Genomic DNA, 27,931 nt, shown 5'->3' with positions numbered 1-27,931 from the left:
CACACACACACACACACACACACACACACACACACACACACACACACACACACACACACACACACACACACACACACACACACACACACACACACACACACACACACACACACACACACACACACACACACACACACACACACACACGTTCAGGGGCTACAAAGGCTGCACTGTAGCCAAAAGGTCATGAGACTGATCCCTGCAGCGGCCGACGTGTCCATCAAGAGCTAAGGGTCGTCGATCAACACAATAAAGCTCTATGTGTTCGGTCAGAGTGACTCAGCTTACTGTTAAGGGGTTAAATGGGAAAAAAGGAGGCTTTAAAGCCACACACACAAACATGAACACACACACAAACACACAGTACTTGTACTTGAAAGAAGGCAAAGTATGGGGAAGATGAAACGAATCCAGTCGCTATCATAAGCTGGCAGGTTGTGTGCATGTATGTCTGTGTGGATGTGTTTGTATGCAGCAGGGTAAGTGCTTCAGGTTAAACATCCTCTTAAAAATGAGAAGTAGCGGGTATGTGTTATGACTCATACCCATATCAGGATATTAATACAGTAAGTGGAGCTGAAACGATTAATCGATTGACAGAAAAATCAAGCAACTACAATGATTGATAATTGTTTAAAGTCATTTTCAAGGAAAAACACCCAACATGTCTCAGCTTCAGCTTCTCAATTGTGAAGATTTGCTGTGGGGTTTTTTGTCTTAGGTGACAAAACAAGCAATTTGAACTTTGGGCTTCAGGAAATTGTTATAGAAACATTTTCATTTATCCATCCATCCATTAATTATACCCACTTTTCCTTTTTGGACGGCCGGGAGGGGGCTGGAGCCCATCCCAGCTCACATTTTGCAAGAGTGCACCCTGGACAGCATGCCAGTCAATCCCAGGGTTTAAACCAAACAATGAACCAAGTAAATGAATGGCAGCTTAATCGATAATGAAAATAATTGCTACTTGCAGCCCTGTTAACAGGAACATTTTCTCCTATTATATCACAATGTTGTTACACAACAGAACATGGTGTTTAATGCAATGAATACTAATCCAGTGTTTTACATTAGATCAGTCTGAACTTTATCACACATGTAAAACAAAACAAAAACACAACTTATTTTTCTTAGTTTTCCTTCATTCATTTGGGCGACATCATTTATTAAAATCATTACATGATGCTGCAATGATATGCATCATAATATGATTCTACTTTAACTTAATATACAGTAAAATAATACTGAATTATCACCAAGCCCCAACCAGTCTTTCTATTTTGGTTTCATTTAAAAAAAAATGTCACTAAATTGTCACATCTTCGTCAGTGGAGGGATAATCCTGGAAGTTTTGGAGCAGACAGTGTACTGATGAAAATAGTTTCTTAATTTAGTATAAGCAGGGCTGAGAGGGATTCCAGGCAAAAAGTACCAAATTGGAGTAAAAGTCAGATCACTGACATGAAAATAAACTCAAAAGTAAGTGACCTCCTTACATTGTTGTGCATCTGTGCTCATGTCCGTGTGTTTGGAGCTGCCCGTTTCTGCTTTGAGCTTCTTATGTGTCAAGTTATGTTGTGTATATGAACGTATTTGCTCGTGTCTCCTGTTGTGTAGGAGTGCGAGTCCTCCACACTGGCTCAACGGATGACTAAAATAGCCTTCGCCTGCAATACTGTTGACCTTGCGCTTCACAGTAACACGATGTGAAGCACAGGGCTGATGGCCACGCTGGATCCAACGGGAGAGGAGAGGTCGACAGATGCAGAGGTGAAGAAGGAACTCAGGCTGGATCAAGCTTTTCCATTTTATTTTTACCACCAGTCTCACCAAAAGCTTGTTTTTTTTATTTCCCCTGAGCAGAAAGAAGCTTTCACTCTTTAGAGTTAAAATTGAGGAGGGGGGGGGGCGGGGGGGGACGGAGGAAAATAATCCACGCCTCAAAGCACACCCCGCGGTGCTATTTAAGATCAGCTTATCACGTTTAAATGTTGTCTATCACATGTGGAAAGCACAATATAATTGATTTTAAAATATTTATAAAAAGGTTTAAAAACTAATATTTCACTCGCGTGCAGGTTCCCCTCCCTCTATCCATTCATGCAGTTGGCAGTAAGCTTCTTAAGTGAATCCAAAAAGAATGACTTATCTGAGTCTACAGGCACTTACACAAATGTTCTTAAATCGAGGCCCAACCACAGCATCTCCTGCCAGCGAGACCTAATTCATCCTGAGAAATGTTTTCCTTTTTATTCCAGACCTTCATTCTTGACACTGGTACAAAGTCGGGATGTCTACTGCTGAGTCTTTTGCTTGTTGACAAAAATACAGTTGACACAAACTGTCCTTGTTTTCTACCAACGTGCCAAGTAGCTACATTCTTGGTTTTGCCACAGTTCTCTCTGTTTTCACATTGCTTTGTTTCTCTCTAAGTTATCTTGATTGTAAATTTGTTTTTTGTAAGGCAAACATCACAATGCAAGTGTGTGTACAAGTTTAGATCTCTTTGTACTTCTTCTCAGCTATAGATTCTCAGGTGTGCTACAGTATCTGCTTTTACTTCGCAGGCAATTTTGATGATTATGTCAACAGAATATTTTAGGGCTGCAACTAACAATTATTTTCATTATTGTTTAATCTGCGCATGATATCCTTAACTGATTAATTGAGAACCCAGGATTACATCTTCAAATTGCTTGTTTTGTCTAGCTAACAGTCCGAAACCCAAAGACATTCATTTACAATGATGTAAAACAAAGAAAAGACGCAAATCATCACATTGGAAGAGTGGGAACTTGTCGCTTTTGCCGTAAAAATGACTGAAACGATAATTACCATATTGATCACGGACAATATAGTGCCTGAGTTAGGCAGTAAGTAGTCCCCACATGGTTTAGAGCAGTGTTGATTCAACTTCATGATCATTTTGGCAGGAACTCCGTATTAAACTGCATTAGTGAACCGGCAACTGAGTGTATAATGAGTAATTGATAACATTTATTTAATAACTAGCCCAACGCTGTATCTTGAGTTAAATATCTGCAAATGGACAACAAGCAGACCAATTCACAGGCATTTAGAGGGATGATGGGAGTAGATGAAGGGATCATAGCATCAGGAACAACATCAGGGAAACAACAAAATGACCAGAATTAATACTTTTTTAAGATTAGCATGCATTTGAACTCCATCTGACCTCATATTGTCAGGTTGACTCTGCATCATACGACATTCAAACTCTCACAAAGCTTCAGTGCAGCAGCGGCAGCATCTGACCGAGGCAAATGGTTCTGTAATTGGCAATACAACTTGTGGAAACCAAAGTATTTGGCTGGTTCAACACAGCAGTCTTTTTTCTTGGCCAGCGGTAAACTTTTTACCCCAGAGAGCCGCTTCTCAAAGAAACACGTCAGGCCCCGGGGCATTCACAGCAGCCCATAATGCCTCTGCATCCAGCTGTTGTTCATGGGATGCACACAATGCATTCATGTGGACATCGTGTTCAGATGTCAGAGTGTGTTGGAAAAGCTACAGCACACAGGAGAACAGTTTATGTTATGTGTTGTTTATGGTGTGTGAGCAGCTGAATGGTGAGAGTCACAAGTTCATACAGTGTGATGTTGTCACTTTGGTATGTGTGGTTACGTATTTGTCTTGATATCAGATTATCCCATTTATAAAATGAGCTTTTTAAAAACTACTTGGCAAATTAATACAAATTCTATCTCCTGATTTTAGTGAAAATCTAATTATATCCAATTACGTTCTTCCTGCAAAGTTGTATATCTTTGGTGATTATTCCATGCTAGAGATACTGTAAACATATTCTGTGTATTATGGTAAATAATTCCTAGCCTGGTTGACACCAGACACTTCTCAGTTGTAACTGGGCAAGGTTCATTCCCAGCTCATTTCCAAAGGGGCGTCACCAACGGACGGCGCTCAAATGCCTCTGGGCGCATTGGATAGTCCTTTAACCAATCAAACCAACGATCCGGGTGATGTAGCAGCGACAGCGGCATCAACGGGTTGCTGCGCTTCGGTAGCCGCCAAGTTGAATGTAAACAAAACGCTGCTTGCCGTCGCTGCGCTATCGTCATTGTGTAAACTCAACGGTTGTGATTGGTGCCTCGATTTGGAAAAATTGGAAATGGGCTTGAATGGGCTCTTGGCCAGACTGACTTGCAGAGCAAATCTCAAATTTGCCAGAAGTTCGTCAGGGTTTTCCCAGGCTAAATAATTCCAACTAATATTGCTGCAACTACTACAAATGTGGCTCTAGAAAAACTCTTACTAAGCTCTTCCATTTTTGACAAACAAAAAACATGATGTTCACTGTTGGTATTTCAGATCACTGAAGCATTTTCTGATACTAAACTCTTTCCTACATCTAGCAAATTATCAACAACAGTACAACAAATTGAAAACCAGAAATTAAAGATGGAATATTCCTGTTCTTATAACTCCCTTTGCTTGTTCGTCTCTGACTGTGCACCTTGTTTCTCACACCTCGGTCAGACAGGTGATTGATGGGGAAGTGATTACATGGGACACAGTCAAGCTCCCACACACACGCCACCAAACAGTATCCAGTTCCTCAGAGAGTCTTGTTCCTCTATCTGTGTTATTATCAAAACAAGCCTCTCAGTCATCCCAGCGCCGTCGCCTCCAGCCGCTGAGCTCTGACAGGTATTCAGTCACAAGCACCAAATCATCACCTGCAGAGAAGTGCAACTGTACCCGTATGACAGTCAGGTTCAACCACAGCTATGTGGTGAAGCTATACAAAAATACCAGTGATTTTCTACAATTTTGCAAGGGGATTCTTAGGATGTATGGCATAGTATAAAGCAGTAGTCACATGCAAAACGTCTGCCTCCAAAGCTCCTATTTTGCAGGACACAAATTAGAACAAAATTACGTTTTCCCAGTGACCAGAGACCATTTATTCTTTGCATAAGAAAAGTGTAAACACAAAAGCAGCTGCAGTTACAAGTTTTTTCCCCGGAAGCAGCGAGGAGGTCTAAAAGGTGATTCATGATTTCCAGATGACAAAGCGTACAACTGCCTCGTTTTACTGTACAGACTTCCACATGGGACGCACATGGAGTCAACATGCACAGCTGCGTGTTGACATGACATCCCCATACGTCCTGACAGGAAGCTGTGTGCTGCAGAACAAAATGGCTGCCAGTAAACAACACATTATCGGGAGCTCACTAAGTCATATTTATAAGGCTGAAGAGAGCATGTTGCCCTTGAATAGACCTTCCCAAAACATGAAATTCCCAATGAAATTCCATAATCCATAATCCATTATTGATTTATAATCCAGGGCGGATTAGGCGACATTCCATTAGGTTTTTTTTTCTCCCATTAATGCAGAGATTGAAGTGGACACCCAGTTTCTGGGTCAAATAATATATATAAGAGTCATATGTGGTAAAGCTGGGGCTGAATATAGGGTTCCCTGCAGGTCGAGGCATTCTAGTTTCAGAAGGACATTTCTATAATCCATTTCATGCCTCGTCTCATGAGCTGACATTCCAACACTGGAGAAATAACTTGCTGACTTATCTTCAGATTTCATGAGGCTTTTGTCACTTGCTTTGTGTCTAATTCACAACATATGAATCCCATTCAGCTTGGCTTGAGCTTGCTGCTACTTGCACTACAAGTCTTGGTCTAAAGTTTATACATTTCTTGATCTTAACTTGAGCCTTATTAGTTTGTGTCTTTGTCTTGCTATGAAACAACCGTTACCATCTTAAAGGTCTACACTTGACATGTTCAGAGAACCTTAAAAGCTATCTGAACAATCAAGCTACAACATAGACTCCTTTAGTAGCTCTTGCGAAGAACATCGCCGTTTGGTCTTAGGGGTTAACTCTTGGCTCTTTTCCACCAAATGGTCCCAGGAACTAAAGATCCCCAGGAACTAAACTCAGGAACTAAATCAGAACCATACAAGTTATCTTTGCGCATTCCCATTTGCCTTTGTGGGGGGCAGGAACTACATTTAAACACGAGTTCCTCTCGATCAAACTACAGCTAAAAGTTTATAAAAATGTTTGTGGGTTTCCGAGAAAGATTCCACAGTGGAAAAGGGCTATAAGACTCAACTGAGGTGGTCTTATAGCCATACCAGACAGTCAGGTACAATTCACTCAAAGCACGACAATACATACAACAAGATTGAAAGGTTCATCATTCATCGTCAGATATCATTCCTATCAAAGATTTGGAAGCAAGCGTCAGTCTCTATTTGTTTCTGAGATGTTCCTTTTGGCTAAAAAAGGTGGAAATGCAGATCCACAACCACCAAAATCAAATCCTCTTTTCCTTTGTCATAACCAAATTTCATGAAAATCGGATAGGATTTTGAGCTTCTTGTAGGGGTGTAAATCACAGGTTTTATCACGATACAATATTATATCGATTATTTGGACAATGATACGATATTTCCTGATATGTCACGATACAGTCAATTCGATTTGATTTAATTTAGGGGCCTGCGATCGAAATGAGACAATATCATATGCCCGTTTAACACAGTTACATTTATAGCAACTCAAAAAAGCAACTAAAATTACTGAGCTCTTCCAGACATTTCAATTAAAAACAAACTATTCATTTTAACAAAAAGAATGAATATAAAGTGGGAATCTAAAATAAAGGGGAATCTTACAGACGATGTGTATCAATGTTTTTACTTTGCATCGATAATATTGGATCGTCGATCATTGAATCGATACATCGATCCAGATCGATGTATCGTTACACCCCTACTATCTTCCTGACGAACCGACAAACCAACATGAGCACATCCTCTGTAACATCTGTTCAATACTGCAGGTGCTGTCAAGAGTTCCTTACCTCCAACACAGGCCCTGCTCCCAGGATGATCTGCTCCACCCCGCTGGCGAATCCCTTCTGGCTGAGTGCAGTCAGGTGATGAATGAGGAAGTTGGTGCTCTGGGTTTTCCCAGATCCGCTCTCACCAGAAATGACTATGCACTGGTTCCTCCGTCGCTGTAGCATGGCGTGATACGCCACATCCGCCACAGCATAAATGTGGGGCTCCAGCTTCCCCAGTGTGTGGTTGTCGTACAATTTGACATATTTAGGATTGTAGATTGGCAGGAACTGAAAGGGGTTAATCACAATAAGAATACTCCCGATGTAAGTGTAGATCTTCTCCTGGCGGAAACGTGCACGAAGGCTTTCCAAAATGGCGCGCTCTGTTAGCTCCGGGAGAGTGCAGAGGTCGGACGGAGGGTCGCTCCCTGCAGGCTGGGGGAGGAAACCCCGCTCCACCATGCGGCGACGCTCCTCAGTCACCCGCAGCCACATCTGCAGGCTGCCGCCATAATGAATAGATCCATCCAGGTTCTTCTCCCGCAGGAGGAAGCGGTAGTCGTCGCCACTGCCCAGTCCGCTGCGGTTCTCCAGGGCGCTCCGTGGCCACAGCATCATGCGCTGAACAGGGCAGTCGCCGGGGTTCAGGATCCATTCCTCCCCGCCAAACTCTTTCACCTCAGCCAACACGTAGCATTTGGTACGATCCAGGCGCAACCGCTCGATGAGGCACTCGATGGCTTCAGCAGCTGTGGTGTTCTTGCGGGCGCAGACGGGGCAGTAGATGGTGCCCTCAGCCAGGGTGCCCGGGTAGACTCGCAGGGTGAACTCCTGGTCCTCCAGGCGCCGCCGCATGCTGCCACTAGCCGTGGCCATAGTGGCGCTGCTGGCGTAGCTGCAGCCGCCATCTTGTAAGTTCATGGTGGCGCAGCAGGTCCCATCAGCACAGCGCTCTCTGGGCCCGTAGGACTGACTCAGGACATCCCAACTGGAGGACAGAGACGGAGACAGAAGAGACAGAAGAGGTTAGCAAAGCAACACAACAACAAGGGTTCAAAGGAGAAATTAGTGGTTTCAGACATCACTTTATGTCCTTGGGCATTTCCAGTACATTGAGTCAGAACAGGGTCAGTAGAGTCATGGCGATTTCATCTGTCCCATGACAGAGTAGGTCGACTCAATAGGCTTTCTGTTTTGGTCCGTAAAGGGAACTATTATCACAGACGCCACAAAAGAGGAGCATGAGACCGAGTCAAAGAGGGAGACAAGAACTGATAGCTATTCAAAACAATGAGGAACAGTAGCTGCTTCATGAATTTGAAGGCTAGTGGCCAGCTTATGAGAGCCACATACCCTGTGTGTGTGTGTGTGTGTGTGTGTGTGTGTGTGTGTGTGTGTGTGTGTGTGTGTGTGTGTGTGTGTGTGTGATAATCCAAGGGCTCTAGCCATGTGCCAAGATTAACAGCTGCCACCTTCCACACAAAAGTGGCTGTAATGAGAGCACAATGGTTTAATTCACCACTTCTCTGTAGATAGTGAACAGAGCACTCAATTTTCTCTCTCACACACACGCGCACACTCAGACTTTCATAGATTACGAAGCCTCAAACGTGATGTTGAAAAAAATATATAAACTGTAAATGATGATAAATATGCTGATGATTATGGGACAGAGATCAACTACTACAAATATACGATGACTATATTATACTTATATGTTTAAACTGATGTTTGGTGTTATTTAATTGATGCTAAAAATGTATTAATTTTACTGAACAGTATGGTAGCTAAGAAAAAGTGTTATTCAGTTGCTTTTACTTTAATAAAAATACTGTGAAACCAGACCAAAATTCAATATAAGCAATTATTTTACAAGCTAATTAGTCAGATGAGTCAGTAATGTTTGCAGCATTAAGAGTTCCAAACATGATTAATAATTTACTTATTTAAAGTACTTTTTTGATAGAAATTCTTTAAAGTTGAATTTAATTAGGTCTCTTGTATCAATTTTATATTATAGTTTTGTGTCAAAATTAAATATACATACACACACAAATATATAAGTAATGTCAATCAAACAACAGGGGGTAATGGAGACACTAGCAGGGTTTTCGTAATTCAATTATTATTATTTGCCGATAGGAATATCATCAGTATCTATTACTCTGACATTGCATTGTCAGATGGTTTTCATATTGTTAGTCAAATCTGGGAATTGGAGCTCATTATTTTCTAAGATTATAAATAAATGCAGAAAATCGACAAGAGTGACAATTTAGTTTTTCTGGACTCCAGTCTCTATAAAAATACAAAATACCAGAAAACCAAAATGTAGAAACAAGACCTCAATTTAAATGTAGGCCAAAACAAAGACCACAGCCGTGAAAGCTTTACTGATCTCTGCCAGTTGCTCTTACTTGCTTAATTTACTGATCCCTGCACTTCATCATCTCTTATATATATATTTTATTTATTTATATCTGGTTTCCCTCATGCTTTTTCTTCTTCTTTCTCTTTGACACAATCTAGAAATTCACTATCAAGACAAACACATTTTACACATTTAACACATTTTGACATTTCTACATCATTTGTCTTTCAAGTCAATTCTCCATGCAAGCTCTGTTTGCATGGCTGTTTATTGGGAATCATAATGCAAAGGCAGGACAAGGCATTCTAAATGACGATGCTGTCCTTTAAACAACAATTTTACACAATTTCTAAACAAAAACCACGGTTATTATTTCGATGAGAACATGTACCACTGCCCTTTTAGTAGGGGTGTGCAAAAAAAATCGATTCACATTCGAATCGCGATTCAAGCTCTACCGATTCAAAATCGATTCATAGAATTCCAAAAATCAATTCATATTTTTTAATTTCAATTTTATTTTTAATTGTATGTCTACTGCAATCACATGGGAAAAGTATCTACATTTACATACTGTGAATCGTTTTTTTTCTATATCGAATCGAATCGTGACATTTTCTGAATGGAGCACCCCTACCTTTTAGGCTCTCTAAATTCCCTCCCATTTTTTGCTGGATGATTTTTAATTTCCTTCAATGGCTCTCTCAGCTAAGTGCATGCGCTAGACAGATAGATACAGGAAGAGGAAGGAGAGGATGAGCCACCCAGTCATCCTTTGAGCGCCCCAGACAGACCCTCCTCTCCCTCCTGCCGTCTGGAGTGATCCTGACCACCTACAGCAGTCTGCAGTAGCCCGCCACCACCAGACAGAGACAGACAGAGAGAGAGAGAGAGAGAGAGAGAGAGAGAGAGAGAGAGAGAGAGAGAGAGAGGAAATTACCAGCTGAGCGTCTGTAAGAAACAAAGAGGTGAACTGTAAGGGAGGAAAGACGGAGCAGAGGCAGAGACGACAGAGCTGAGAAATGGACAGAGATGAGAGAGAGTACACAAGATTCAAAACAACGCCCCCCCCACGCGTCACTTGTTGAGACGCTAACGAGCTGTTCAAACGAGTAACAGGTCAGAGCTTCAAGTCTATTATGCAGAAATGAAAATACATTCTACAGTATTCATGGTCCGTTTGTGCTGTCTGGTGAGGTCCTTTTTGATATTTCTGGTGCTTGTACAGATAAGAACCAAACAAATGAACAAACGGACACTGAAGGAAAGCTACTCGGGCAAATCTGTATCACTCCGAAGTTCCCAGACAGCAGATCCAAATCGGATCAGCAGTATGAGAGACACTGGATTGATTGATTGATTGATTGATTGATTAACAAACAAATAAACTAAAGTGAATTGAGAATTCACACTACGAGTGCATCCACACTTTTTGTTGAGATCTCCGCCCACATTGAAACATCAAAACAACAGGAACATTTCTTCTTCTTTTTCTTCTTCTTCTTCCTGCTCTTTCACAACAAATTGTACATCACAGACAACATGTGGTAAGAGGTGGAACAGACACAGCCCGGCGACCGTGCCACAGTAACCCACAGTCCACAAAAGTAAAAGTAAAAAGAGTGAAATGCATAACATCAGCTCAACAGTAAATTAAAGATGCACAATGGAGTTTTCTTGTAAACTAACAAAAGTTATGTTTACTATCACCAAAACACATTGTGTGTATCCTTAAGGTCTAACAAACATGTTTTTAATGCCAATTTTAAAAGTATTTTAAATCAAGCTTTGTTTACATCCATGATAACTAGTAACTAAGTCTTCTTCTTCCCTGTATTTGTTGCAGCATTTATGCATTTTTTGCCACTTTTCCGCCACCTGTAGATCAGTGGAATACTGTAAAACCATGGGCAGGACTGTGTATCGTGTTACCCACATGCATTGGGCAAACAAAAGGGGACTCACCCATAGATGCTATGTATGAGCAACATTAGCCTCTAGCATTTTGATAGCTTGGTTTGCACTGAACTGATCTCAGTAAGGCGCCACAGTCCTGTCTTGTGTCTGAGCTGGCTTACATCATCACTTTCTAAACGCTCTGTGTATCCACATTCCAACAGCTGGCCTTTTTTGGTTTGATATAAATATACAGTTACTGAAACCAGCTGTTCTAGCCTTCATTCAGCTCTGCAGTTGGCTCATCCTTATCAGTTCTCTGGAGCTGACTGATCTCAGCTGTCAGTCTAACTCAGTGAGTCATTAAGCTGGAAGCTAGTGACTTATTACTGTCATCCTCGTGTCACCGCTAAAACATTAGCCGCCAGGGAAAGACAGGCTGCTTTCACAAGAACAGATGACAGATACAGTAGCATGGGAGAGAGGGGACAGTATGTGAGTGAGAGTGTGGGTTTAAGTAAGTATCAACCGTCTATATTTCTTCACACTGGACCACACACTATCAAAAATACCTAAGAATAATGTTTATTAATAACTGTTTATTATGCATTTTCAAATATAACTCTAACCCAGGGGATAAAATGTAAGAAATACAAAATATCTAAAATTATAATTCACAGTTGGTCTAAGCAAATCTACCCTAAAAAATGAGCTTGGATCAACAAAATGATGCAGACCTACTTTAAATTTTGTAGTTAATGTTGGTTCTGAACTGCCAGGACACTTACAATTCTGTACAAATAAAACATGAGAAATCCACAATGACACAATGTGGATATGTGCCTTTTTCCTATCACACATTGATATAGAGTAAACAGCTGGTGTCTGGTAGGTTTTCCTTTCCTGGACAAATCCATTTTGGGCAGAAGGTAATATGGTGTGTTATATTTCCAGCAGAAGCAAAAGTAATTTGTTTGTAATAAACAGAAAAAATACCTTGGTAGAAAAGATATCAACATAAAACTAAAAGAAAAAGACATCCCCGTGCAGTAAGTCACCGTGATAGACAAATGATCTCTGAGAAATACCATTCATAAACACCACAGATGTCACCAAAATTAAAAGGATATTGCGGATTACCAGTTTAAAGGATAGGAGGCCAATCTAAATCCCTACTTCGGGTAATGACGTTTTTTCCCAAAAAACAAATATACAGCAAGTTTAATTCTTCCCTTGCCTGCCTTGTTGCTTCGAAAGCTACAGTTTAACCCCTCCATCCTCCACTGCAGCAGAGCGGAAAATCACTGGACTGTCTGTTGAGACTTTATGAACCAGCGAGCTGGACAGCAGGAGACATCAGCAGTAGCTGGAAGGTTGTGTGGCACCCTATGAAGGATCAGGGCTGGGGACTGATGGATGGTCTTTTAGGGGCAAAGTTCAGAGTGAGGAGCAAAGGTTTTATACCAGCTGAGGCTCTGACAAATCACGTGTGGAGCTACCAAGTTGGCCGCCAAATTGTTTTTTGGGAGATGAATACACTTTTCTAGCATTTCCTTGAACAGCTGCATGCGGTGAGGTCATTCAGGCAGGAACTGGACGGCTATTAGACACCAAGTACAATGGGCCGACGTGACCTTAATACTGTATGTTCAGCATTTGAAGCGACAGAGTTTGATGATGATGGATGATGACGTAAAGTGATATAAGTCAGGCACAGCCAGGAAGGGAGGAGATAAGATGAGGTGAGAAGAAAGAGAAAGCTGTGGAAAGAAGATGAACAAAAGAGGCGGTGAAGTAGAGGAGGCTAAACGCTTGTTACGTCTTGTTTTGATACGGTCGAATTTGCAGTGCTGACAACATGTGGAGATAAGGCCGTAAGCTGACGTGGTGGAGGAATGAGCTTGTGCTTTAAATTGGAGATTGAAAGAGTAGAGGACGTCTTAATGAGAGCGTGCCAGTCATTTGACTGGAGAACAGGTTCAGCCCCGGGTCACGCCCATTCAGAGCCATCACTCAGGTGCTAATGTTAGCAAACAGAGCTCCTTCCAAGTAGGCATTAATATTTAAAGAGAAAGAGTCCGACGGAGAAAGGAGAGACGTTCAGCGAGGAGAGGAGGGTGTAAGTTTAGAGAGGAGAAAAAGTAAAGGAGAGAAAGTGGCAGACAGGAGTAGGGCTGCAAATGACAATTGTTTTTTATTATTTATTAATTGATTATTGTCTAAAATGTAAAAAAAAAAAAAAAAAACAACAACACCCATCACAGTTTCCTACAGCCCATGGTGGTGTATTTTATGTCTTTTTATGTCCGACTAGGACAGCACAAAATCTGCACATTTGAAATAAGCAAATATTTGGTTGAAGAAATTACTTAAACGAATAATCGACTATGGACAGGTGCAATTGACTATCAAAGTAGTTGCAGATCAGAGTGCCTCGGTAATGTAATGGTTACAGCGCATGCCCCACACAGTAACCCCAGCATCTCCGACTCGATTCCGGCTGTGGGCGTATCCTCTCTCTTTGCCCAGTCTGCCTCTACACTGTCATCTGTCCAATAAAGGCAAAAATGCTATATAAAAAATGGTTGCCAATTAATTTGCTGTCTATTGACTTATCACTTAATTGTTTCAGCTCTACACAGCGGAATACAGGAGATGGCACCGTGCAGCTGTCTCCACTGTGCACGACTAAATACAAGTTTAAGAATTTATACCGTACAGATGCATTTGATGCTGTGAAATTTGATCTGAAAGGTAATTAATTAACTACAACTTCCCAGAAATCACCATTGCAGCCTGCAAGTCTACATTGTGGTTACATTTGTCCATTAGATGCTGCATTAGAAATGCTTTTATGTGTTTTTTAATTTGTTCAGGAACTATCAGGGCAGAATTTGCAGTAAACATCAATAAACGTTACAACTTGTGTACATCTTCATCACACACAAACTAGGCTAACAGGACTGTAATAAATGGACTCTTAGTCTTGTTTATGTGACTCAAATTAAAGCTTTGATTGAAAAGAGGCTTTAATAAAAGACTTAAGACTTGCATTTTAGTGACTCGCAAAGTTCTCTTCTACTCCACTGATTGTGTACCGACCCTTTTCTCTCTCTATAGCCACTGAGATGAAGAGGTGAGTTTCTCATCTTTAAAACTCCTACGTTTGTACATCTCCAGATTGTTCTTTGGCAAAGAAAGACAATAAAAACTGATATCTTACAGCAGCAGTGCAGCAAACATGCAGTAAATTACTCTGCGTCTATAACAAATGCATTAGAGGAGACGGGGAGTCTTTAGGATCATATAAAAAAGTAGGGAAAGCTGCCAGAGCCAGGCATACATCCAAGATATTAAATACAGATGAGAAGCTCAACTCGTCCTGCAGGTCTTCAAGAGTCTGGCTGGTAAACAGTAACACCCCCTCCTCTCCCACAGTCGGTTCTCACCAGCATAACAGCAATAAACACCAAACCTCAGCATTCCTCAACACTGCTCACATACACACATAAACACACACAAGTTCACTTAACTTTAAATCTCTCGACCCAGAAAATGTGTTTTCCTCCCCAGTCCCAAAAACTGAGGGTTGTACTGTACTACTGATGACTGCATTAGTAGTTACACGGTTAATGTGAGCTGTGACTAACACAGAGTAATTCTTGTCTACCTCCACATACACTCGCTCCTGCCCCTGATCACTCATCAGTGAAGATCATTTAAGGATTACAGGCATATTTTAAACTCCTCGTGGGTTTACTCTTCACTAGTGGTTGCTGCTGATCTACAGTAGCTACTGACGCTTACCTCACTCACTCACACACACACTCTCACACACACACACACACACACACACACACACACTCCCAAAGCATCAGCAGCAACGCCACACCTTGTGGTCACACACGTGGACTCAAAACTAAGAAAGGTGTGTGTGTGTGATTTGCGTGCAGCTGGCATCGTGGAAGCCTAGAATTCAACTGGAGTTGTGACTCATTTGTCTCATTTGTGTACAGTATCTTTTTTGTTTTTCAACCACTTTTTCAATCATGACATATTCCGGGATTTTCGAAAATTAAAAACAAAAATAAAGCAGCCTTATCTGTACAGTAGGTTTAGAAAGTTCTCTGACATGTTGGGCTCTTGAAACCTTTTGTATAACATGTATTCTCATGATGCTACAAGCTGTTGTTTTTCCCTCCTCCATTGATATCTACAGTTGACGTGCCCTTTGGCAACATACACAATCCCCCCAAACTGTTCCAGTAGATTTGCCTATATAAGAGCCTCAGTGTGCTTTAAACAAAAGTGCTTATCGGATCATCAAACAGCATCTAACACATCTCCACCCACCCCACCAAACCTTTCTGATGTTGGCATAAGGGGGGTGTTTTCCAAATTTTCAGAAATTGACAATCTGACTCCCATTCACTGGGTGCAGGAGGCATGCAGGATTTCAACTTCTCTCAAGCCCTTTTTTGTCTTTCCTCAAAGAACTAATATCCGTTACATTTCAGGTGTACAACCAAGTACAACATCATGATTGTCTTTGAAGAGAGATTGTCTGAAAGTGGATGCTGTTATCTCCACACTGTGATGACTCTGTGAAGGCTTTTTTACCCTCAAAATAGGTTTTACCTTCAGACGTGGAGTCGGACAACCTGGTTTGTTTAACGCACACTGAGCCATTAAGTTGGTGCTTCTACTGCAGCATTTACTACTGGCAGTGTGAATGCGTTACTGGAAAACACAGAATGTGTTCAGGCAACTTTCCCTGGAAAGTTAAAGGTAAAAAAAGAAGCTAAATAGTAAATGCCGTGTGTGTGTGTGTGTGTGTGTGTGTGTGTGTGTGTGTGTGTGTGTGTGTGTGTGTGTGTGTGTGAATTCCTGAATTCCACCAGGCCGGCAGTGCTCACAGGAACTGAGCCCACACAGTCACAAACATCTGCCAGAAACTCGTGCACACAGAGACAGAGTGCCGAGTCATTCAGTGCAACGCTGCGTGTGTGTGTGTGTGTGTGTGTGTGTGTGTGAGAGAGTGAGAGAGTGAGTGAGTGATTGAGTATGTGTGTGTAAAGAGAAAAAAATGCATGTGCTTCTGCACTGACAAAGATGCTAGCACAACACTCAGGACAGCAAGATTTTCTGATTTCTTTCCAATCAAACTCTACAACTCAGCTTGGTTAGAGGCTGCACTACCTTTAGCTGTAGTGCTTCTTCTTCTCTTCCAGTTGTAAGTATTTTGACGCGATTTGTAGAAGAGGGGTAAAAACAAGAAAATAAAGGAGAAGAGGAGGTGAGGGTGAGGAATAAGAAGAAGAAGAAGAAGAAGAGGAAGTAGAGAAGAGCCACTTCCCCATCCTCTGCACTATTACATACTATTACAAGGGATGACATCTCCTCGACCTGCACCGCACCCCTCCTGGCACAGGGAGACACGCACACGCACACACGCACACACACACACACACACACACACACACACACACACACACACTAATGGAGCATCAATGTCAGAAAAAGAGCTGTATTGATTGAAGACCCCCTCCCCACTACAATCAGACATCATCTGAGCATCTCTGTTGCCATGGTTACAGGCTGATCGAAATTAATTAGTGCCTTGTGCATCTTTTATCCTCTCAGTGTGATATTATTGTGTTTTCTGTGTAGAATGTTGCACTACTGTTACACTATCTTTTGTCGAGGATCATAATGGAAATAGGTTGTTTTTGTTGTTTTGGAGTTAACGGTTTTTATTATTGTGTTTTTCTATTTCCCAAATCTCTCGTTCCCTTTTCACGCTACATAACCAGCTGCAGATTGTGCAGCAGTTAAAGCAGCACAGATAGGGTTTTTTTGGCCACTTGAGGACAGCAGAAAAAGCTAAAACATCTGTGGGCCCTAAAACTAAAACAATGAACTGAAAGACGATATGACACTACATAGGAAACAGTGGTGGTAATTCTCTGTGAGTGTGACTATGAGCAATTCTTTTCATAGAAAATGTAGTCAACAAAAGAGGGGCAAGCAACATTTTCCTCATTTCAAAACAAAATATCTTATTTAAAAAACATTCTTCACAGGGTTTTACAGAGCTGAAGGTATAATTGAAATGTAAGCATGCCCTTTCAGCACCAAATTAAATGCGTTGATTCTTTGTTGCATCTTTTGTAATTTTATTCATGATGAAATGTATTACATCAATAGTTATATCATTTGAGATATAAATGCCATGGCCAAAATGTTACTGCTGTGCTAAAACTGCATTATTTATAGAATACTTTTAGAAATCATGAGATTTTAGTCATATGCTGATTTTTATGTGTATCATAAATTCTTATATTGGTTATAAATGTGAGCAAACTGCACTGCACAAAGAAAAAAGGGAGTTTTATGTGGCTCTATTCTATCTCAGCTAGCTCAGGATGCAGCTAACCAACCCCCGGGCGACACAGATGACTCTATAAGTGATGAACAGCGAGTGGTTATTGATCCGAGCCTGTGTGCAGAGAGAAAATGTTGACCTCATCTGCATGGTGGTGGGGTGTGTCCTGCAAGCCTGTCTGAGCGTAAGCATGAATGTGACCGACAGGAAGTGAGTCTGAGACAAGACAGCCTGTGGTTTGCTTCTATGTGCATTATGTTATTTAATGTGACCACTCAAACGTCATGTTGGTTTCTGAAAATACAAAGATGATGCATCTTGTATTTGAGTGTTAAGACGGACTTATTGGTTGGTACATTAACAAAATTGCTAGTATTAAGGTAAAAACTACAAAAACAATGATATAAGTTTCATAGGTTTGATAGGTAATTATTTTACATAGATTCAGCAGGTAAAAGAGGTGCTTTGTGTGTAGCAAAGTTTGTGTTTCAGAAGTTTTTGTGAATCACCTTGTTTGATTCAGTTTATTGCACAAGACAAATATTCATTCTGAATTAGTTTCCTGATTTCCAGAGATATTTATGCAAAAGAGGAGCCATGTTGCTAACAAGACTAACGTTTACAGCCAAGCTAATGGCTCTGTGATGCTTTACTTAAGCACAGCAGTGCTTTGAGTTAAATGCTTATGTTAGCACGCTAACATGCTCACAATGACAATGCTAACATGCTTGTTTAGCAGGTATATTGTTTATCATGTTCGCCATCTTAGTTTAGATGGGTTAGCATTCAAAACATTAGCACTAAACACAAAGCACAGCTAAGGCTGATGGGAGTGTCAGTTTTGCAGGAATTTCGAAATAAACCAAAGATATGAAATTTAATGGCAATGCCACAAAGAGCTGTTGAGATATTTCAGTCTAGACCAAAGTGGTGGACTGACCGGCAGAACAACACGTCGCTAGCGTGGCTAAAACCCATCACGCCTTGTCTACTGGACCAACAAATGCAACTACGAATGTGGGAATGTAAAACAATAACCTTGAATATGTTGGTCAAAAATTCTGTGCAGGCTTACATGTTGTAATTGAAACAACTGACTTAGTTTCAAAATTTGAAACTTATACCAACTTTTCTTATGTATTACACCCAAACTCGGGGTGCCTGGGTCACCTGGTTGAGCGTGCGCCCCATGTACAGAGGCTCAGTCCTTGCCGCAGCGGCCGCAGGTTAGATTCCTGCTGTCCTTTGCTGCATGCCATTCCCCGTCTCTCTCCCCCTTTCCTATCTTCAGCTCTCCTGTCTAATTAAGGCCTAAAATGCCCCATAAAAAAAAAAAAAATACAACTCAAATTACGCCCAAACTCTCTTGCTCTTCTCTTGCTGTAACTGTGCAGAATAAACATGGTTGTGAGTCTGAGCCAAGGACAAGTTTGGCCTACATTTCTCTCCCACAACCTGAGCAAGGCCAATAGAAAACACCCCCACCCTTGTGCTCCAGAATAAGAGGTGATCTGCCCGCAGCTTTGGCTCTCAAGGTGCGGTCAGCTGAACACTATCCAGAGGAGCTACTGCTGAGTAACTACTGGACACCGCAGAGCTGTGGAAAATGAAAGAGTAGAATTTAAAAGGCTGGGCAGGAACAACAACAGACACGCTTAATAACGCACAGGCCCGCTTCATCGTGAGAGGAAACCTGCGTCTGAAATGTCAACAGAACGACCACAGACGTACCATCAGCTTTCCCTCTAACCGCTGCGCAGTTACCCAGCATCAACAGTCCTACTTTCCAAATGATGCTACCAAAACCAATCGAACCTTGCCAGGGTCACAGTGTCACTAATGGCTCCATCATCCTCATTGATCCTCCAGTTCCCACCTCTGTTTCCCGTTGGTCCCGCAGCTCTATGCTCTTGCAACGATCAATATCTGCCTCTCTGTTTTGTGCATTAGATGTCCACATTGTTCATTTTCAAATAATCAATGCCGTGATAAACTCTGATTTTTATTTCCGCTGCAGAGCTCCAAATGTCTAGAGGACAGAGCAAGTTAGGCTAAATTATTTGACATCAATGTGATACATTTACATCAAATCAAGTGCAAATATAAGATGGGAAATATTTGAGAATGTACAGTACAACAAAGCTTATTTTATATTGCATACTCACTCTAAGCTGCCCTGGTTATGACGGTCTGAGATGTAAAATGTCTGGACCAATTAAATGTTCAAAAAGGATGCAATCCTTTTTTAACCCTTAATTTAAAACTGCTTTTTTCCCCTTTCCGCTACTTTCCAATCATACCCAAAGGGGCTCAGGCTGAGTAATATTTGCGGACTTCCTCATGCATAATTTCTGCGCTGTAATGAATGGCGGGGCCGTGGGGTTTTGGGAAGATCAAAGCAAACCAAGTCTGGCCTTAATAATGGCCCTTACAGCGCTGGACTAGGAAGAACCAAACATGTCACGACGGGCAGGATGCAAACATGTGTTTGAATGGACAACATGGGATTATGCTTTTTGATGCAGATGCAAAACTTGGCTCCACCATGCTACAGGCTTTTGTGACGTTTGCTGAATGCAGTTTTAGATACACAGTCATGTACAGAGCAGCGTGACATGTACAGTGATTGTTTAATCTGGACACTTGGCTACTTTCTCTCCGCAGGCCTGTCACTTTTGGTTCACGTCAACAGCCTGCCACGCCTTGATTGTGGATGGACAAAACAGGTCAGGAACTAATACGTGCATATGTTTGTTTGAGTGTGTGTGTGTGTGTGTGTGTGTGTGTGTGTGTGTGTGTGTGTGTGTGTGTGTGTGTGTGTGTGTGTGTGTGTGTGTGTGTGTGTGTGTGTGTATGTGTATGTGTGTGTATATAAAAATACATAAAAGCAGTTGCAGTCCTTGCGGACAGAGCCAAATGGCTTTGAGATGAAGAGGTCTGCAGCACTTCATGTGAAATTGGCCTGAAACACGACACTGGTCGCCGCACAGCCAGAAAAAGGCAAAGACAAGCAAAACAAGGGTGCTACAAGAATTACCAGTGGCATGTCTTTTAAACAAGGAATGGTATTTGACAATCAGCAAAGGGGATGTCAAATTGCATGTTTGTGCTAAAATTTTGAGCTCTGCTTTTGACAATGGCTCTTATATTTCTGAAGAAGCACTGGAATCTAAAATGACATATCGTCTGCTGGAGTCTTTCTCAGGCTTTTATTCCCTTTGATCATCTTTAGGACCTTAAAAGAATAAGACTTGCAACACTCATCTTTTTAATCCTAACAACAATTCCCCTAAAGAAACTAGATTAACGATGAATTCATTCCATAAATAAGAACAGCTTCAATAGTAGAGGTGTGAATCTTCACTGATCTCCCGATTTGATTACGATTATCATGTCAGAGATTCGATTCGATATCTCGATGCATCACGATGCGTCAAATACATTTTTCTATTACAGCCATATAGGATATTTAATTCAAGGCTTTTCAAGCTTCAAAAACTAAACATTCTGCAGTGCTCTAATACTAAATAAATTGGATACATAAAACTACAGCACTGAGCACATGGCACTTCCTGAATGTGCAAAACATAACAGCATACATTAAATTGTAAAATAGAAATAATCGATTATGGCCCGGCCGATTATCGATGCAGCATCGTCCATGTCCACGATTCGATGCATCGATTATTTGATTAATTTCAACACCTCTATTCAATAGCAACTAACTGCTATCTAGTATACTAACTAACTGCTGTATATATAGTTTATTCCTCTCAGCTCGTAAAATTAGCAAAGCAGCGTTAACACTGAAAACATTGATTAAGAGAGCTGGAAAGGTCAATTATTACTCTTTGTACTATGAATCTTTAAACCAAGATGAAAAGCTTTTATGTGTAACTCCGGATTTCCACTGGATGTGGAACGTCTGCGGAACGCTGTCTGTCAATACCCACTAAGTCCGGATTTGTTGCGGCACGGCTGCGGCCATGACTGACAGCTGTAGTGAGCATGGTGTATTTTATTTTGAAAATTAACCGGATGTTTTATTTTGTTCTTTATTCTGAATTGTGCTGAATTGCTGCGGAGCTCTCCGGCGTCGGGCAAAAATAGAAGCTCTGCGTATCTGCTCAGGAGGGCTGCGGATCGGCGGAGCTGGGATGGAGTAGGGACGCAGCCGTTCTGCAGTCAGTGAAAATACACACGTTGACTTTAATGGAAACCTAATGACTCCGCCGCCGTTCCAGAGCGGATCCGCAGCCATTACGCATCCAGTGGAAATTGCTGGTAAGACGCCATCTCAATGTCATGGACATGACATGACAGGCAGGAGGGTTCAGTGAAGAAAACACATGCAGTGGGAAGCACAACACAGATGAAGCAGCCAATACAGGAAGTAGTGTGCCCTTTACGTAGCAAGCCAAGGCGGTGGAGGTCAGGGAGGTGGATGGACGTATAACAGCATCAGAGCTTCATACAGGAGACCAGAGTTCATGACCCATTGCAGACCAACAACTAATGGACGCTTTTTTTTTTTTTTTGGCTGATGATGACGACAATAAATGTTTTAATTATCCTATTAAGAAATCTGTAAAAAAGGCAGGATGTACATAAGGCATGTGGAGGTACGGATATGAAAGCACATTGTGTCCTTGATTGGAAACAACTGATGAAGAAGACAAGAGGCTCCGGTCATGGACTCCCGAGTCACAAGACCAGCCATGGCAACGTGGTTGTTAAGGAGTGGCATCATTCAAGTGACAGGAAGAGGCTAGGTTATGTTCTCCATGGTCAGCAAGGACAGACGGAGGAAGAGCGAAGACAAAGGTCTGAGATCCATAAGGTCGACCCACTTAACAAACCACCGACTTCAGTGAAACACCACATACATTTTTAATTCATTTAAAGAGTATTTTACTAAACACGCTGGTTACAAAATGTTTTGCAGGGCAAGATGGACCAAGAGAGATACAGATAAACAAATTAATTAAAGTTCACAGGTGAAATATGCCTGGTGAAAGACCCATGTCCAATACATTCACTTGGGGGCTGAAGGAATTTCTAAGCCCAATGTTTAATATTATTGTTGTCTGGGACTTAATCCAACCTGAGGCAGAGTTCATGTTTGTAAAAGACAGAGAGAGAGAGGGGGGGGGTCGTCCAAAAATCTGAGATCCCTGGACAAAAATAAGATGTTTGAGCTCTGAAAAGCTCTGTTCACAGACTTGGAAACACTCAAACGCTAAGGTGGACCTCTGACTCTGTACACAAAGTCACTTGTTGCAGGACAGTTGCAAGAAAATGTGGTGTTTCATTAAGAGAAACTGTATATGGTCAACTGGTACTACAGTTTCCAAGAAAGGCCAGTTTGACATTTTGATTTGTTTTTCTGAGGAAAAGCCTGTATTGTTTGCCTCAACCCCACCTACTGTGTGTACCAGACCTTGTATTTCAGCAAATCCAACCAGGCTGGACACAGTAACAATGCGAGGGCTTTGCTGCCGTACATTCATTGGCAGCCGCTCACATCATCTTGCTCCCTGTTTATTTCTGCTCCCTCTCTCTCTCTCGATAGTAGAAGTTTATCTTGGTTCTCAGTTTTCATTTGGCTGCATCAGCGCACCGCCCTCTTACCCTGAAATCCAAAAGGAAATGAGTCTCTAATTAGGGAAAGAGGAAGATGCTTCAAGGTCCTCTTTTCGTTCTGGTGGAACATGACCCGAGGAGAAAACATGGCACTGTGTTCGCTTTCACTTCCACCCTTTTCAGCCACAGAGTTCCCTGCATTGCTTTGGCCTCCTCCACATGAATCATTTCCTGTGATGGCTGGTTTAATACGCAGACCAGCAAAAGATTAGCACATCCTCCCTTTTATTCTTCACGGTCTCTGGTCTGCCTGAGCACTGGACATTGAATTATGAGAAACCTGAGAGTCTGAACGTGCAGGATGGCCTAAATTACCTACAAGCCTCCTCTACAAGCTGCGTTGTTGTCTCTGCTGCTGCAGTGCTCTGAGCAGGTCAGACAGACGGGGGAGGGAACAACAAAAAAAAGCAGAAGAGACAACTGTCAAGTGCAGATCTGAGTAGTGAGGCTGTGGTGCAACGTCAGGTAATAACGGGCTCTGCAGGCTGCACGACTGGTTCAATCCTTCATTATAGCAAACGGGCCTTCTCCACATGAGACTAACTTTGGGGAGAAACATAAACTGAGGCTTTATTTTAGATGTCAAAGACAACACGGCCAGCACACTGAAAGACAACAGCTTACCAAATAGTTTAGAGATGCTCGTACTACATCATCAAGGTAAACAACTTCTTTCATCTCGTCATGCTGTGCAGTGGACAAACACTCACATTATGCTAACACGGATTGAGTGGACCTCGTTTCTCACAGCTCAGTTGGACACAACTTTCCCTGACCACTATCGACCATCGCAGAAATCTGGGCCTAATTCTTCAACACAACGCTGCTGAAGTCCTGCAAACGACATCATGTACATGATGGCCAAAACTGACAGATGTACATGTTGTCAATAGTGCGGCTGCTACTTATGTTTATAATCTTTATCAATGAATCTGCAGAATATTTTCTTGATTTTCTTTTCATTGGCACCTGGGTAGCTCACCTGGTAGAGCGCGCACCCATATATAGAGGTTTACTCCTCGACGCAGTGGCCGTGGGTTCGAGTCCGACCTGCGGCCCTTTGCTGCGTGTCATTCCCCCTCTCTCTCCCCTTTCATGTCTCCAGCTGTCCTATAAAAATAAAGGCCTGAAATGCCCAAAAAATAATCTTTAAAAAAAAAGTTGAATAATATCAGTCACAAGTTCCTGGAGCCCAAGTTGACATGTTCAACCTGCTTAATAGTCCATCATGGACAATTAAGAAAAGCAATGAATATCCACATTTGAAAGACTGAAACCAGTGATTTTTTTTTAGGCATTTCAACTCAAAGAATGACTTAACAGATATCGATTATCTAAACTGTTGCAGATTAAATTTCCGTGCATTGACTAACTGACTACATGTTTCAGCTCTAGTTTCCAGTGGCACATTGTCCTAAATGAAACGATATCAGTGTATACATTTGCAGCAAGTGTCATTATGCAATTACATTTTGGAAAGACACCACTGAGCAAAAAAGCACATTGTTTACTTTAGTAGAGTACTGTTCAGCTGGAAGAAATAGTGAAAATGACCCATCCCTAATACTTCAAGTTAATTCAATAACCAATATGTCCTGAACAACTACAGTTTCAGGGTAACAGGAGTGGAGCTTACAGCTGAATGTGGAGCTGATAACGTTTCTCATCTTCTCTCTGCGGTCAAGTGATTATGTTATTAAGTGAAGACCTCTGGCACTGAACGCTCCACTGCATCCTATCATTGAAAACTGGGAGGAAAATGGCGCTAAAAGAGACGGCTGCAGCGGCGGTGTTCTGCTCTGAGCCTGAAGGCTAAGAGGAGGACACAAAAGGCTCTTTTGCAAAGATGACTCCAAACAGGGTCATAAATCAAGGTCTAACCTCAACAAGATCAGCAGTGCTGGCTACTCACTCAAACCTCAAATGTGTTTTGCTGGAGTCCTTCCAAAAGATCCATGTAAAGAACTGCATGAGCATGACTACACATGTGCATTAGTGGAGTTTAGGCATTTAAATACACAATATTCTCAAATGATGTCCTCTGAAGACACAATAACTTTGAGATTTGTATGCCTGTGTGACAAAACCTTTTTGGCATCAAATGAAACAAATATAAAGATCCGGCATCAAATGCTGTTTCATATTCATACTCTTTTTTTTTTTTTTTTTACTTATTCTTTGATAAGATACTTTATGATTTAAGTTATATTTTTGCAAAGTTCTTTTGCAGCTCCTTTGATGTTTCACGAGTGATAGTTTGGCTACTTTTTCTAAAAGGAATAATTTAACATTTTTGGGAAATATTTCCTAATTTGCTTCCTTGCTGAGAGTTTAATAAAAATATCAATACCACTCTCATATCTGTCTGTTAGATATGAAGTATAAAAAGTTGAGGGTTTAATGCGGCGTTTAGTAAGTCACTGCAAAGCCAAGAAATAGTCGAGCACGTAACCCTCCATAAAACCATCGTTTTCTTACTTTGTTTTTTTGAACAGATTTAGTCTCGCTTTGTCAGACCATCCTCCACGGCGCTGCGGGGGAGGGTCTGACAAGTCCCCATAGCATTCCTGAATGGGAGAAAAACGTGCTCCCGGTTTATTGGCATTCCTTTAAACCAATCATAAATGTCATGTGAGGCACCAAGCTCCGCACGGAGCCGCTGTAAAATAGCCTCGGGAAGGAACTTGTTTTGGTGGAATATGTACGTTCAAAAGTTGTTTTAGTCGTGCGAGAGAAAACTCAGATTGGACAGATAGTCTAGCTAGCTGTCTGGATTTACCCTGCAGAGATCTGAGGAGCAGTTAATCCTAGTCCTCAAAAATCCACCAGAGTTTAAAATTCCAACACAAAGAAAGTAGAAGGAAACGGACATCGGCGAAAAGACATGCATCCGGCAGAATTTCCAGCGGCACCGGAGCAATCCCGGAAGTGGAACGTCGTGGATAGACTAGTACAGAACAAATAAGATATAAAGTGTAAATTAGTGAGCGTTGGAGGGGCTGATTCTGTTACCTCTGGACAGAGCTGGGCTAGCTGCTTCCATTCTTTATGCTAAGCTAAGATAACCGGCTGCTGGCTATAGCTTCATATTTACCGTACAGACATGAGACTGGTACAGTATCAATATTTTCTCCCAGTAACTCCCAGTAAGACAGTGAATAAGCTGTGTTCCCAAAATGTCAAACTATAGCTTCAACATTTGAGAAGTTTGGCTTCCTTTGCTGTATGACAAAAAGGTTCAATTCATGTAACTAAAAAACATTTGAGTGGCATTGGTATGGAAACTTTAGTATCATATCGGCAATATCCAGCCCCAAAAAATTTGCTGTTAAAGCAGCTCAACTGAGGTGAAATTATCATCTACTGAGCTACAGAAACCCTTAAAGAACATCTGACTTTGCTTATCCTGAAACCAGATAACTGGCCCAATGATTATGCCTGGTCCTGGGGTAACCATGGCAACAGCCCTGGCTCAGTCACCCTCTCTGCCCTCCCAGTCCAATCCTGTATAGGTTAGATATGACCATCATACAGAGGAAATGAATCCTCTGAGCTTATATCACAGAAAACAGAGACTGTGTGTAAAAAACTCACAGCTATACGCTCTCGACTCTCAACTTCAGACTGCAGCTGATCCTCCAAACAACTCAAAGGGTGTTTTTAAAACCTGCATGTCGCCTGCAGACCAAATGTCTGTTTCCTGTCAGCTAGGGGGTAAAATAGCCAAAGTGAAAAGGCAGAGAATGGAAAGGGACAAAAAAAAGGGAAAGTGGTATCAAATTCTTCACATGTGCTTGCCAAATCCCGCTGGATGATATCAAAGATGCTCAAATACACGTTTAACGCAGTAATAAGGCTTCATGGCCAAAAGCTATTTCTGCTTAACATTTAGACGCATCACATTCATGATGACATTTTAAAGAGCAAAGCTTTTTGAGAGACGACTGAGGGTCCGTCTGTAGCGATGGCCACCAGTCTGCTTTCTGCTCAGAGTGCTCTGAGGGAAGACGCAAGCTTTGCACGAGTGTGTGTGGGGCGGCGGGGTATCAATGACGTGGATTAGGTACACTCCATTTAGTCCCAAGAATGCAGCCGATAGGCCAAACACATCTCCCACAAGAACGAGCCTCAGGGCACGTTTAAAAAAACAGGGTGGGACCTAAGGTGTACACACACACACACACACACACACACACACACACACACACACACACACACACACACACACACACACACGTCGTCATCATCATCATCATCATCATCATCATACAAACGCAGTGTCATGTCTTCTCAGCCATTAACACAAACACAAAGCTCTATATTCTATTCATTTTCACACACATGACCACGCTGGGATGAATAATACAAAAGACATGTGTGTGAATCCGCTCCGGTAACAGAAAAGAAGATAACATCCTCATCAATAAATCAAGTAGAGATGGGATGGGGTAATGGAGAGGAAGTCTGCTCTGCCATGAGGGCTTCTCAGTGAACTGGCACACTTTGCGCATGTGGAACAAGCTGCATAAAGAAAGAGGAAGTCTACTGTCAGTACAGGTGATCAAATGCAAGAAAAGAAAAAAAATACATATTATAACGTGAATGTGTGAACTCCAACATCACATTAGTGTTTTTAGACAGAGCAAGGAAAGAAAAGTGACGAATAACTGCATTAAGTTAGATATTCGCTGGTAGTCTGTTAACATTACCTGAAAGGATTTACTTACTGTATCAACTGTATCAGACGAGAGTTGAGTGAGAAAGACAGACAGACA

The 27,931-nt window shown here is 41.7% G+C and overlaps 1 protein-coding gene across 16 annotated transcripts in view; it reads right to left on the bottom strand.

Annotated features, from left to right (window-relative positions):
* Window positions 1-27,931, bottom strand: part of LOC116060310 (unconventional myosin-IXAa-like) — a 156,805-nt gene that overhangs the window by 112,348 nt on the left and 16,526 nt on the right. For all 16 annotated transcript variants that reach the window (XM_036003269.1, XM_036003270.1, XM_036003267.1 and 13 more), the window contains exon 2: window positions 6,880-7,849. In XM_036003269.1, coding sequence (XP_035859162.1) covers window positions 6,880-7,782 — 903 coding nt within the window. In that variant the 5' untranslated portion in view covers window positions 7,783-7,849. The remainder of the gene's footprint in view (window positions 1-6,879; window positions 7,850-27,931) is intronic.

The sequence above is a fragment of the Sander lucioperca genome, chromosome 7 (assembly GCF_008315115.2).
Source record: "Sander lucioperca isolate FBNREF2018 chromosome 7, SLUC_FBN_1.2, whole genome shotgun sequence".
Taxonomy (NCBI): Eukaryota; Metazoa; Chordata; class Actinopteri; order Perciformes; family Percidae; genus Sander; species Sander lucioperca.
This window is presented reverse-complemented; position numbering and strand designations above follow the sequence as displayed.